Below are 14,967 nucleotides of genomic sequence, written 5' to 3'. Positions count from 1 at the left end.
ACGATTATCAGTCATCGTGTAGGGTCATTATCTCATAGTCATAGAGTAATTAAGATTTGGATTTTTTTTTTTTAAAAAAAAAAAAGTAAATACAGTAAAGTATGATTTTGAGATAATATTGAAAAAAAAAAATCTAACATAACCTAAATGTCATATACTTACCAAATTCAAAACGAATGCGTTTTAGGCATCCGCATTCCCTAAAACCGATATCCACATTCGCATATGTGGATATCGACTTTTGCTAACTGCATCCGCATGTGCAGATAGCAGTTAGGTTCGGAAAGCGAATGTATACGGTTATTACCCGCCTGCATTTTCATCCTTAAAACATATAATTTTTTGGTCAATATTAAATTTTACAGATATAATAGTGTATATGTTGTCACATCATTTAAATACATCATTAGATATAATAAAACAAAATCTTGACCATAAAATTACTCAGCTCCATTTCACTTAATATGAAGAAGATAAAGGCAAAAAGAGCATTCAGCATTTAATCAAGTATAAAGCTTATCAAACCTGTTGTTAAAGAAATAAATGGTCCAAAACTTAATAATGCACTTTTAAATTATGATATAAAGGTCTACAAAATGTATCAAAATATTTTATTAACCAATCAACTATTGCAATAAAATATTTCATTTTGGAGGGCTATTCTCTCATTGTCATACTAACCCTTAATAAGCCATCACTCAGAGTTGAATGGAAGATTTTCCCAATAATTTCTTACATCCTTTGCTTCATTCATGCCTTTTCCCTTTTATTAGAAGTTAGGAAAGTTCACATAAGTGTTAAAGTCTTTTTCTCTATGACAAAATGAACCGTTTTCCAATCCTTTTCATGAAGTATTTCCATCTTCCTCCTGCTTCATTTATCCATTTGAAATTTGTATAAATATAGATAATTTGTTTTATAAAAATATTAAGAAATAAAAGCACAATGTAACTCATAGGGCAATTTCTAATGGTGGACGTAGGTGTCTAGTATTGAACCACCCCAAAATTATCTCGCCTCCTTTTTCTAAACTTTTGCTATTTCTCTATATTTTATTTTTAAAGGGAAAAGTCTGTATACCCTCTTCAAACTATCATCTATTTGATTATGTCCCCCTAAATTTTCAATTGAGACAATACCCTCCCAAACTACCAAAAAATTGTCAGTGTACTTCAAAAGCTAGCAAAAAGACAAAAGTGCCCTTGAAATTTTTTCAATAAAACAAAACAAAAATACACCTTTAAATTCGAAAAAAAAATTGAAAAAAAGAAAAAATTGTTATTTTTAAAAAATGAAAAAAAAAAAAATTATTTAAAAAAAACGATTTTTTTTTTTAAAAAAAATTTTCTTATAATTTTTAAATTTGGCCACCCTTGGTTTTTATGTTTTTATTTTAGTTTTTAGTTTTAGTTGTTTTTATTTTTATTTTTTGAATTTCTAGTTTTTTATTTTATTTTATTATGAGTATTTTCGTCATTAAAAAAATATTGACAATTTTTAATAATTTAAAAGGACATTGTCTAAATTAAAAATTTTAAAAAAATATTATCAAATAGATGATAATTCGAAGGGTTCGTAAACTTTACTCATTTTTAAATCTCCGCACTTCAAAAGTGCGTACAAAGGCTAAAATGCATAAAAGCCAAAGATTTTTGCTAGCCTGACTCTTCTTTGCCAATATGGCAGTCGGTTCGGCCCAGGCCTATAGGCTATAGCCAGTCTGGAGAAAAAGGAGAAAAAAGACGCAGCTCAGGCCTGCAAGGTGTGCGCAGCAATGGAAGCGGAGGCCCAGCACTTCATTCCAAGGAAGAGGGAAAAAAAAAAAAAAAAAAATTATTTTGTGCCTAACAGAAGAGAAAAAACATTAATACAAAATGCTTTCAACTTTCTTCTTCTTTTACTTCAAAGCCCTAAACTCTGTGGAACCAAAACACTCAAAATTATAAACAAAACAACGGAAGAGGAAAGCTAGGAAGAAGGAGACGAAGACACAGACAATGAGAAAGGCGATGAAGAAGAGTTGAAGAGCCTCAACATTCCGAGCGAGGGAGCCAAAGATCAAACGATTGCAAAAATTCAAATTGGGGTGGACCTCCCATTTGGTCAAAGCAGGTGCTTCAACCTCTCTCTCTTATTATATATATATATGATTGATGGTGATGTGAAATTTTAATGTTTTCTAATGGCATTAAATATTTAGGGATATAAATTTTTTACAAACCGGTTTGTATGAAATTTTGTACAACTCACATATAAAAATGATATGTATCATTTAAATATGTGAGAAACATATTTTTTTTTATTAAAGCTATTAAAAGGTATATGAGAAGTATACACTATTAAAAAAATATGTGTTTCTCACATGCCAATAGACACGTGTCAAAATTATATGTGGATTGTAGAAAATTTCCTACAAACCAGTTTGTAGGAAATTTCTGTCCAATATTTAGTCACGTTTTAAAAAAAAAACCCTATAAAGTTATTTATCAAATTATCGGACCAATTTAACGTTTTTCCCTGATTATAAAGCAGGTAACCAAAAGCTCATTTGGAATGATCTGATCAACCCTAAAAACATTCACATGTTCATCATCAGATACAACATGAGAAGTGGATTCCTCCACAAACGACATTGGAATTTGTTTTAATAAAAATTTGGGTTAAATACCTCATTGCCTCATGTGGTTTGTAATTTTTTGTCTTGTGAGTTTTTATTTTTATCATAGATGGTACCTGTGGTATGGCAAAATAAGGAAATAGTATCTCCGTCCATTTTTTCATCCAAAACTAATGTCCAGCCATGTTATCCTACAGGTGTCGGCGTACATGCGCGACACCTGTCCCCATGGCACACCTCATCACTGATGTGGCTACCATTTTTTTTTTAAAAAATTTTTCTAATGATTTCTTTAAAAAAAAAAAATTAAAAAAAAAAAATCTAGGGATGGCCCAAGGCCATTTTTGGGGGTGGCTCACCCCCAAGAGCCAAAGTGAGGAAATATAAAATAAAATTAGGGTTTGCCGTTTTGGCGTCCTTTTCCCATTTGGCTTTATTTGGAAGGAGCTCAACCAAATCAACATCCCCTCATCCCATAAACTAATGAGCCCACAAATGTTAATTAGTCACTATCTTCCCATTAACTTCTCTAATGTCATCATGAAAATCATATCCTAAATTATTGACAACCAATTCATAATATTATCTCTCTAAGAGTAATACTTTTCTTCACACTTATGTCACATCGGTTGATATAATATGTTTTAAGCGACTTTTTATATTAACTACTTAAAAAACAAAACAAAATGAAAGTTACTTAAAATACGTTATATCAATTGGTGTGGCACATAAGGTACAAGTTCTGTAATGCATAGGTATGGTGAATTTTCCCGATAAGAGATTGGGTCGTTGAGCAGTATGTTGTTGGGATGTAGAAGGCTTTGTGCGGCGGGTCTTGGTCGGTCGTTTTTGTGGGGGACGAGGTGGGTTTTTTGTGGGTGACAGAAAATCTTTGGGTTGCTGTCGTGAAAGGCCGGTGTACGTTTTATGAGTTAGGGTCGTTTGTTCTGTCAAAAGTAGTGGTTCATCTCGTCGACCATGGGTCTATAGAGCTGATACAACATCTCTTGCAAATAACACACCATACTAAGCATTCTTGAGTTGGTGAGACGCACATGGGTTTCAATTTGTTGGATGAGTTTCTTGAATGTGTGAGTGTTCATTCCGAGGTATGAGAGACCACAATAGTTTCTTTCAAATAAGAAAACACATAAGTGTTTAATAAAATTCTTCTATTAAGGATGTCTTTATTGATCCATGGTCCATAGATAATCATACCTACTACAATTCTAATACAATTATAATCCCAACTCAACTAATACATATACATCCAAATCGCAAGAGATGAGAGTCCTAAACCAAATACCTAATAAGAGCAAATAGTCTTTAAATAAACTACAATATGATAAATAACACCTGAGTTGATAAGATTACAAATATTAAAATTAAATATAATCCTAATCCTAATTAATTGAAAATATATTCTAATTAACTCAACTATTAAACCTATCTCATTTTAATCTTATCTTAACATATAAAGAAACGATTCATAGGCATAGAAGACATGGTGGTGCAAATGCCTTTTAGATTGATCTACGGGGCGATGTTGTGAGTTTTAAAGAGTACTCGCAAGCGCATGAATCGTTTGCAATATAGGGTTATGCAAGTGCGAGGTCGAATCCACAGTGAAATGGTCAAAAGTTAGTGTATTGCTTAATCAACCTCATTCTAACCTAGTCCCAAGAGTTTGAGGGTTAAACATGCACCAAAAATGCTAAGTTAAAGAAGAAGAAATGAAATATGTAAAAAGGAACTAAGGTTAAGGAATTCACTAAACCAAATCCAACAACTCACACTCTTTGTTTCCACTTGAACACCCAAAGAACATTAAGCTTAGGGTGTCATTCAAGTTTCTTAACCATAAACCTTAGAACCATTAAATGAATCCAACTCAAAAATAAATCACAAAGAGTACCAATTTGAAATCAAATCATCCATTGTATCCATTCAAATAATAAATCACAATTGATATCATCTTTCAAACCGACAGAACAATGTATCGATCGGTTGAAACACATTAAATGTTCTATTTCCACTATCAACCACATTTATTGCAAAAGATAAAGCATTAAATGAATGGAACTTGAACAACACAATGAAATAGCATTAAATGTGCAAGTAGTACTACAAGAGTGTGAGTGTCATCAATGGAGAGGTTTCATCATCAACCTTGGTTGAGAATTCTAGCCTCTCATGACTAAGAACACCACAAAAACTTGAAGAACAAACATGAAAATAGAAGAAAAGCTTTACAAAGAAAAATGTCTAAAGAGAAAAGCTACTGGAATACACTACAAAAGTGGACGAAATTAAACCTAACTACTCTCTGAGATTCGCCCTTCAACATGGAGGCATGGCTGTGGCTTTATAGAACGAGATTAGGGTTGGATCCCAAGCAAAAAGACATCTCTACCCTTCTCTATGGTTCCTCTCAAGCTAGAGATAACCAAGCTCAGCAAATCAGCAAGTTCTGCTCCGAAAATCAGAAGGAGAGTTGCTTTTTGTCATGGAAAAGCCCCTGATTGGGCGTTCTGAAGCGTTTCTGCAAATGTCAGTTCTGGGTAAATTCGATCGATCGAATTATCGACTTCGGGCAAAATTCGATCGATTGACTTTTGAGTTTGATCAATCGACTTTTCAGGACTTCCGAATTTCCAAGCATTTTCACATGAGATTTGTCATTCCTCTCTTATTGACCTACAAAATACAAAAACTAACAAAAACATCAGAAAATAACAAGGCTAAAGGTCTAACTGATGTGAATCAAGGGATCCAAATATTCAATATTTGGTACTCATCAGGCGATATCACTAATATATATGGGTGTTTCAAAGATGTAAAATATAAGAAAAATACTAGACTTACACCCACTTTTTTACACTTACTTTTTACACCCTGACGTGGCAATACCTGCATCACATTTTTTTTTTTTTTTTTTTTTAGAAAGGAGGCATGGGCTTTAATAGAAGAAGGAAGAAAAAATCGGGGAAAAAAAGAAGAAGGAGAAAACAATAGGGGATCGCTGGCAGTCGAGACGGCCGGAGAAGAGAGTGCCGAACGCTAGGGACGGCTGGAGAGATCTGCTTGAGTCGGGTTCGACTGGGCTGCTACGGGGAAGCTCGGGTTTCGGCCTCTCCTCCCACAGGACGCTCGAGTTTCGGTTAGACGTGTAGTTTTCGGCCTATCCTCCCACGGCCGATTGCTTGGTTTCCGGCTGGTTGCATGGTTTCCGACCAATGTGTGTGGTTTCCGGCCGGTATGCGTGGTTTTCTTTCTTTCTTTCTTTTTTTCCACTTTTTTCTTCGCCCGTGCCTCAAAAAAAAAGAAAGTGATGCAAGTGTTGCCACATCATGGCGTAAAAAGTGCTCGTAAAAAAGTGAACATAAGTGTAACAGGCCCCCCCAAGCCAAAGAGTTTCCCCCAAAAAAAAAAAAAAATTTAAATTTTGCCCCTTATTTTTTTTATTTTCTTAGTTTTGACCCCCCAAAGTTTTTTTTCTCAATTTAGCCCCCCAATGTTTGAAACCTAGCTCCGCGCCTGGCCCTCAAAATATAATAATTGGTTTACGCAAATTCATTAAGTAGCCCCTGGAAACATACAATTTATCATTTTAATGGTTGAAGTTCTTTTGATGCCATGTGTGAGGAAAGGGAGCCACTTATTCCTATTTTATATTATTATATACATAATATAGATTGATTGATTTATATATATATATATATATATATATATATATATATATATATATATATATATATATATATACGGACAATAAACAAGTTGTACGATATTTGTAATGCTAAGACTGATTAGAAATGTGACCATCCTGAATGGGTTAGTCCAAATGAAAGATTGACAGAGATTGACGGGATTAGCCATGGCTACCAATTCTAGTCGTGATATATATAATTTATTTGATTAATTTATTTTCTTCTCCTAAGCTAAATGAACTTCAATTTGTAAAGACAAGTAATAATCTAACGTGATATAAGAAAAAAAGAAAGAAAAAAAAAACATGAATTGGAACCTTATGCGCTTATTTACCGTTTGATTACCGGGGAAAGGGGAAGTGAGCTTAGGCAAATTATGACTAAATTATCTCGAATAGACGTGATAATTATGATTAATATTTGGTAATCTTTGAGCAATTTTAGTGGTGAAGCACCTATCTGGTGAATGATTGGCTACTTGTCCCGTTATCCATAATTTTCCCTTTCTCCTACTATAACGAGAAACCAAACATTCTAGTGTGAACGTACTGTGTTTCAAGATAGCGTCTAGCCGTGAATGACTGAACCAGGTAGACCTGGTCAGTTCTTCAACTTTGAGCAGTAGTTGATGATGCAACCAACGAACTCGATCACCAACGTCGGGGAGATCATTTGTCTTTCCGTAATAGATTTAAAGGGTCTAAAAAGTCGCCAAGTGAAGTGGACACTTCACCAGTAGGTTAAGGTGCTTATATATATAATATATCTTACTCCGATGTCCTTTTCGTTTCCGGACTTGTGTCTTGTTGGATGTCGACGTGGTGGTCCCCCTTAGAAGTGTCAATTCTACCGGTTCCGATACGTATACTGTTGAGAAAATTATCATTCCCCAAAACAAATGGATTGGTAACCGAGTTGAGACCGGGTCAGACTGACCAGCTTGATACAATCCGGTCGGGCATCTAAAGTTCGGATGCAAACTACATGATTCAATGAACATGTCGACCTCTGGTTCGGGAATGTGTTATTGCTAAAGAGGTTTCGCCTTGAACAGCACATGAAGAACCTTCGTATATTCCACATTCTTTCGGTTCGGCGATTGAATGTCTCATGAACGCTATAAAAAGATGTAAGAAAGATATTTGAGATTTCTCCCCCGACTGGGTTATCAAGGCTCACAGGGCTAAAGTACACTCATTCTGACACAACAGAAATTTGCAAGGACAAAGAGCCGTGACGTTTACTAACTCCCCAGATTTGTGGAATCCCATCATGCTGTCAAACCTGAAGGACATCCCGGGATCCCTGGAAACCGAAAGGCACAATTCTTGGCACAGTTCCTCCAACCACTCCAACATGCCTATAAGTACATGACTCCCAAGGTATTTTGGGCACTCTAATTTCTCTTCATTGGCTCTCACGAATTCTTTATTGATTTAGGCACCAGAGGGAGAAACGTCGACCAGCCCCCGATGTTTCTCGCTGTTTTGCAGATTACCCGAAGGCCCGAGCCACCAAAGGAGCAAGCTAATCTATTAGAAGAGCGAATCAGAAGCCGACACGTCACTAGGCCGAAAACTGTACTAACATACCTCGCTGCAGCTTCAATCATTTGGAAAACTTGGAACTAGTGTTTTTTCAGGCAGTTTATCCGTCATTTTCAACCGCCAATCTAGGCAGCCCTCTCTTCGCCATAGGAGCCAAGAATTGGGAGGGATGGACAAAAGATTGGTTCAATCTTGGTGGACTTAGGACCCTTACTGCATTGTAATTTGTTTTTTTCTTGGAGTTTTTAGGGGTTCTCTACCCATATTTTTACTGTATTTTAATGGTTTCTTCTCCTTTCCCTTCTCTTGAATTTGCTTTGGGAAAAAAAAAAAAAAAAAAAAAAAAGCTTACATACGAAATAGAAATGATATTTGTATATTATTTGTACACCTCTATACAACTAAATTTTAAATTTATCACTGAGTTTGTGAACTCAACGTGAGTTCTATAAATCTAATGGTAAATTTAAAAGAGTTGTGTTATTTGCAAACACATACCTCGTACACTTTGCACACACACTCACAATGAGTGTGAAACCCATCAACATGGGTCTCACACCTATTGTGAGTGTATATAGTTGATAGGTTTCACACCTATTGCAAGTGTGTACAAAAATTATTTTTCAATTTAAAAATAAAATGTACAAATATCATATGCCTATATGAAAAGTATTTTGAGTTTTTTAAAAACATTTATATTTTAAATTATCTGTTAATAATATTGAGATTTTTTTTTTTTTTTTTGGTGGGTTAAGCTCATTTTCCGATCAAATGGGAAGGAGAGAAACGTTTGGTTTAAAATGTTAAATCACAAATTGCCCAAAAAGTTTAAGCGGGTGAGAAATAGTGAATTTAATTATTTAATTAATATTTAACACTATCCCTTAACAAGTGGAGCTCAACATGTTAATATTTAACTATAATAGAGTAGAGATACGACTCAAACTCAAAATTTTTGTTCTGCTACCGTGTTAAATCAAGTGAGGTCCAACAAGTGAAATTCTTACTTGAAATGAGAGTTGAATTACGGAGTCATAGTTTGAACTCATGATATCGATCTACTATAAGGCTGTAAATGAACAAAGCCGCTCGCGAACATGCTCGAATAAGATCGGCTTTAGATTGAATAACTTCATATATATATATATATATATACTGTAATGAGAATATGTTAAGTATTGAAGAAGATAAAAATGAATTATTTTCATAATGTAATAAATATAGATTGAACTATTGTAATTGTGAGTCTTGATACATATCTATGTGTATTCATTTGTATATCCATATATGTTTGTGTGTATAATGAATGTATATACATACTACATATAAACTCGATATTATATTGTTTAAGATTCAAGTTAATTTATATAACTACTCGAATAATAAATAATAATTAGTATGAATTTACAAGAAAAAAAAAATCATGACATTTATTTTATATGTGAAATGAATAAGTTAATTAAGTAGTTTGTAAATAAGCTCGAGCTCAATTGGATCTCTACTCTATTTTAATATCATATTAAATTAGTACTAATAACAAAAATAAAGCGATAAAAAATATGAATACTACGGAATGCAAAAGGCATCAAAGTATGACTAACAATTCTAAAGTAGGTGAGATTATGACGTAAAGTAAGGAATTCATCTATCTCTCGTTTTTTTTTTTTTAAAAAAAAAAAAAACAATAATTCTCCATTTGGTCACAATTGTTGACTTTTCATTTGCTAAATTTGAAAGCAAGGCTGAATCAGCGGATGAAATGGAAGCAAATTGAGGACTTTATGAGGAAGCCATCTATCTACTTCAACTATCGACAGTAGAACCAGTTTACGCAACGTGGAGGCACTCCCTCGTATGATAAATGATAATAAAATAATAAAAAGCATGAAAATAGAATACTACTTTTCCATCATTTCTCCTTCTGTTAATTATGCAATTTACCTCAACATGGTCGTAAACGAAATTGATAATATTTATATTGATAAAATTGCCACCTACGATTCCTTACTACTATACTTTTTTCTTTTTTTCTTTTTTTTCTTTTTTTTTTTTAACGACTAACGTTATTATTTGCACTTATTTACCATACAAATTTCCCACTAATTGACGATTTCCTTACTAGTATACTTTTTTTTTTTTTTTTACGACTAACGTTAATATTTGCACTTATTTACCATACAAATTTCACACTAATTGACGATTTCCTTACTAGTGTACTTTTTTTTTTTTTTTTTTTTACGACTAACGTTATTATTTGCACTTATTTACTATACAAATTTCACATTAATTGACGTGACGTATTTTAAGTAGCTTTATATACTAGTCACTTTAAAAAAAAAAAGAAAAAAAAGAAAAAAAAAGTCATTTAAAGCACATTACGTAGCTGATATGAAATAAATGTGATAAATGACTACTAAGAGTAACATTCATTACTCATTTTTTAGTAAGGAACTTAAGACCAGTAAAGATGCAACATCAACATCAACTTTCTAAAAACTCTATTGAGACTCTCTATTTTTTAAAATAATTATTTGACTTAACAATAGAAGGTTTTTTTTGTTAGCCCCACGCTGGCATCACTTCAATGACCTTTTTACTTGCTTTGTAGGTAGGACTGACAATTCGGGTCGGCGGGTTAGGTTTAGGTCGGTCTACTTGGCCCGCCAACCCGATAAGGGTAAACTCGAACACAACTCGTTTAGTTAAACAAGGTCAAAAAATTCGACACAAACACGACCCTTTTGATTCATTTGACCTAAAAGCGACTTGTTTAACACATTTTGATCAAACCATGACCCGTTTGACCTATTTCAACATGTGTATGTATATATATATATATATATATATATATATATATATATATATATATATATATATATATATATAATTTCATAAACGGGTGAAACAAGCCAATCCATTTATACCAAACTCTAACCCTTTAATGTCGTACCAGGTTCGCGTGTCGTGTCATAAATGATCGACCTTATTTGTAAGTGTCAAACTAACCATACAAAAATATGAATCAACATGTTATAGATCAAAGAATGCAAAAGAGTATATAAAAAAAAAAATATTAATAAATATCATTTGTCTATATATTTAATTAATGTTTCGTTTGTTTTGGTGTAAAATGGTTTCGGTCGTAAAATATTTTCAGGGAAATTATTTTTCAGAAAAATATTTTCTATTGAAATCATTTTACTGTGTTTGGCGCGTACAAAAAATTACAAATATTTTTATATTTTTATTTAATCATATTAATTTATAAAAATCAAATTTTATTCCCAACATATAAAATGTTAATGTAGAATAGTATATATCTCATAAATGAAAGGAAAAATTATAGTTTAGCCTTTCAAATTATCAATCGTTTTGTAAGTAGTCTCACGAACTACCAACGCTTGAACTCTGGCCTTTCAAACTACACGTGTCATTTTTTAATTAAAAAAAAAAAAAAAAATTTTATGTTTTATTTTTTATTTTTAAAAAAAGGAAGAAGAAGAAGAAGAGAGCCACCCCTTAGGTTTAGTTTATATACATATTTTAGTTTTTTTTAAATTTAAATTTTATTACTTTTTAATTAAAAATGACACGGGACATGAGTATTATAGGCATATTTCGACAAAGTGAGCCTTTTTGAAATGTTTTGGTAGTTTAGGGGGTTAAAGTCCAAGCGTTAATAGTTCGTGGGACTACTTACAAAATGACTGACAGTTTGGAGGCTAAATTGTAATTTTTTCTGAATGAAATTAACAAAGTTAAATTTATGTAGTTTTCGAAAAGGATAAGAGAAATCTGGAGTATCTATTTTTGTTTCTAGCAGTTTTTCAGTTACTTAGGTTAACACATCCTCCGTAGGCCAAGAATTTATCACTTGGGGAAAATTAGACACAGAGAGAGAGAGAGAGAGAGATATTTAAGTAATTTTGTCTGAATTTTATCATAGAGGTGAATATTGAAAATGGAATACGTTGAAATATTCATTGCCAAGATCGAGAAAGCTAGTGAAGAAAAGATGTCACAAAATAAGCCGTCAACACAGGGACCCCATCGGTTGTGGAACTGAAGGACTAACCGCAATCAGTAACGGATGTTTCGGTGAGGTGGCAAACCAGGAGAGGGTTTTCATATTCTCCCTCAAAAATCAAATGCTGTTTACATCACAAATCACAATCAAAGACTACGCCTATTCCTGTTGTCTTTGCACGCGATTCTCGTGCCCTTCAAAAGATTCTTTTTTCTTTTTTCTTTTTTCTTTTTTCTTTTTTAAATAAAAAAATAAAAAATAAAAACAAATCAAAGTGAAAGACTACTCCACTACCAGACCCTTTTTACCCCCTTCCAGGCTGCTTTTCCTTCGTGCTTCTCCTTTTGATTTATAGTTAAATCATTTCATTTCTGTGGCCGGTAGTACCTACTTTTTTCCATATGATTTCTGCTTCTTCTAAATTCAATTTTTAAATGAATAACACTATTTATATATATTTATATTTATATTCATTCAATCTCATAATAATGAAAACTTATAAAGAACATGTACTTCAAAAACTCTTATATAACAAGAAAGTGTGTTCAAAGGGGAAATTCAACTGGTACGGAGATATTATCCATTCAAACGGTAAAAAGAGGAAAAAGAACAGGAAAACCGAAACACAAACAAACTCTCAGATCACTTTTATCACAGATTTTACAAACTCCACTACATAGATATTTACAAGTTGTCTTTTCTTTTCTGCCTTTTTTTTTTTTTTTTTTTTCTTCAGTATTTCGATGTTCAACTGTTGCGCTAGGGCTACCGGCTACATCGCAAGCAAGGGTGGGTGCGGGGTATTATACTGACACCTCTGACGCTCTGGCAGCGACGTTGCCGGATCTTGGTTGCCGTAGAAGCTCTATGAGTGTCTCCGCCTGTCCCCATAAAGCGACACACAAAACGACAAGAAACCACTCGTACGTCAGATTTCAGACACACCACAATATAAAAGCTAAGAATAAAAAAGTGAAAATAAAAAAAAAAATAAAAAATCAGAACTAATTTTCTAAAAGTAGTCCCAAAAGATACGATATAGTTGAGCGGTGACCGCTGAAAGACATTTCTGTCCCCAACGGGGCACGGTCATGTAACCGTGTTCCATATCAGTATGATAAAATACAGAAACGAATGATATACACAGAATCGTCATTTTTACGCTTTACGAACAAAAGTGCGCCCCACGTATAAAACTTGATTACTGCGCTTTTGAAATCACTAGAATATTTATTTACATAAAAAGAAAATAAAAAAAGAAAAGAAAAGTGTGTGATCGACAAAGGGGGGAGACTAACGTGGCAAAACTGCGGTCTCTGCCGCGACAAATTGACAAATGGCCAAAATAGGCCATTGACATGGTAGAGTTTTTTCCCTTTGAAAAATGCCACGCCACGTCATCCCCCAAACCTAATCACCGGAGTTTGTGGTGGTCTCTCTTACCTTTTGCTTGGCGCGATTGGTGCCGGACTGGGACAAAGCCACCAAGGGAGGAATCGCTCCTTCGCGGGCCACCATAGAGCGGTAGACCACGCTATCCTCGCATATCTGAAGCAAGATGGCCACCGCGATCTCCTTCTGCCTCTGCGACCCCACCTCGATTATCTCCACCACCACCGGGATACCCCCTTCGTCCACCAGCGCTGTCCTCGCGTCCGGCAACGATACCAGCAGGCTCAGCACGTACGCTGACTTATCCACCATGTTTGATCCGAAGTCCGCCATCAATTCCACCAGCGTCTTCATAATCCCCGCCTGGACGGCCCTGTTCTTGTTCTCCTTCACCGAACACAGCAAGTACAGAGCCGTTGACGCGTCCTTTTTCCCTCGGAAACTTCCGGTCTCCAGAAGGTTCACCAGCAGCGGAATCGCTCCCGACCGTCCGATTGCGATCTTGTTCTCCTCTAATTGCGAGAGCCGGAGCAGAGCACACGCCGCGTTCTCTTTGGCCGTCCAAGTCCCCGTCTTGAGGGCTCGAACCAGAGGCCTAATCGCTCCCGACGCAGCTATGTGCTCCTTGTTCTCGTCGCACAGCGAGAGATTCAAAATCGCCGTGACGCCGTTTTCTTGGAGCTGCGGATCAGCGGAAGAGACCAACGAAATCAACGGCTTCACCGCACCGGCTTTGGCAATTTTGAGCCTATTTTCCGGCTTGTTCTTGGCTAGGAGTCTGATCTCCATGGCCGCTTGCTTTTGCTCCTCAATCGAACAGGACTCTAGGTCCGAGACGAGTTGACGGATCAGCTCGTCCGAGTTATCCGCCGTGCAGGCCATGAAGAGTCTCCGGCTCTCCGAAGAAGCCGTCTGAAATTCACCGGATCTGTCGCTGTTACAGTCGCTAAAAGCTGAGGAGTCGCCGTTGATACTCAGATCACTGAAGTTCCGCCCCATGTATGTGTAATTTGCCCCACTTCCCGTCTCCATGGCCTCCGATTCGTACTCTCACAGCATCAAACCTTGCCGGATGGCAAGCCGATATGTCTATTTAAAATGTCGAATTCGGGTTGGTTTATGGCCCGGGCCTCGAGGGTGAGAGAGACAGAGAGACACAGGAGGAAATGGTATAAAAAGGGTTGTGGAGAGAGAGAACACCGGACTAAGCGTTGGGCCTTGAGCTGACACGTGCAAAGTTACTTGGCATACCAAATCCTAGTCGCCCGAGCACATGCGAAAGGTCTCTTTAAACGCGTGCATAGAAGGTTCGCTCTACGATAAAAAAGTGACCATGTCGTAACTGTCGTTTTTCTCAAGCCTTTGGTTTTTGACTCAAACGTCGTTTTTCCTTTTTGAATCAGATTTGGTACAGTGGCGTGGTAGGCTTATTGCGGACAATTCTTGAGATAACCTTTCAATTTTATATGAATTTAACACGAAACTACGAAGATAAAGTTAAGAAGTTGACATGATTAATTAAATTGATAGAGTAAAAGTTAATTAATATAGTTTTATATTAATGTTGCGATATCATTCAAATTCAACACGCGATATTTAGGGTTGACAGTTTATTACACTACTTGTTTAATTAAATGGTTCGGATTATGATTAACATATATAATTCTATACTCA

General features: G+C 35.1%; 1 protein-coding gene across 1 annotated transcript; it reads right to left on the bottom strand.

The window, feature by feature from the left end:
* Positions 1 to 12,411: 12,411 nt before the first annotated feature.
* On the bottom strand, positions 12,412 to 14,467 carry LOC133870679 (U-box domain-containing protein 4). The gene is made up of 2 exons (XM_062307854.1): positions 13,345 to 14,467; positions 12,412 to 12,782 (listed from the first exon to the last, which is right to left on the bottom strand). Exons 1-2 carry the CDS (start codon positions 14,323 to 14,325, stop codon positions 12,705 to 12,707), a joined length of 1,059 nt encoding a protein of 352 aa, XP_062163838.1. The 5' UTR covers positions 14,326 to 14,467; the 3' UTR covers positions 12,412 to 12,704.
* Positions 14,468 to 14,967: the final 500 nt, after the last annotated feature.

Source organism: Alnus glutinosa, chromosome 6 (assembly GCF_958979055.1).
Source record: "Alnus glutinosa chromosome 6, dhAlnGlut1.1, whole genome shotgun sequence".
Taxonomy (NCBI): Eukaryota; Viridiplantae; Streptophyta; class Magnoliopsida; order Fagales; family Betulaceae; genus Alnus; species Alnus glutinosa.
Note: the sequence above shows the minus strand (reverse complement) of the source record. Positions and strands in the feature narration are given on the sequence as shown.

What these genes read in the sequence shown, in the direction of transcription:
- LOC133870679 (XM_062307854.1), bottom strand. Translation starts at nt 14,325, where the DNA reads ATGGAGACGGGAAGTGGGGCAAATTACACATACATGGGGCGGAACTTC. An exon ending in CCAATCGCGCCAAGCAAAAG is followed by an intron (nt 12,783 to 13,344) that starts GTAAGAGAGACC and finishes TTATGGGGACAG; the next exon opens with GCGGAGACACTCATAGAGCT.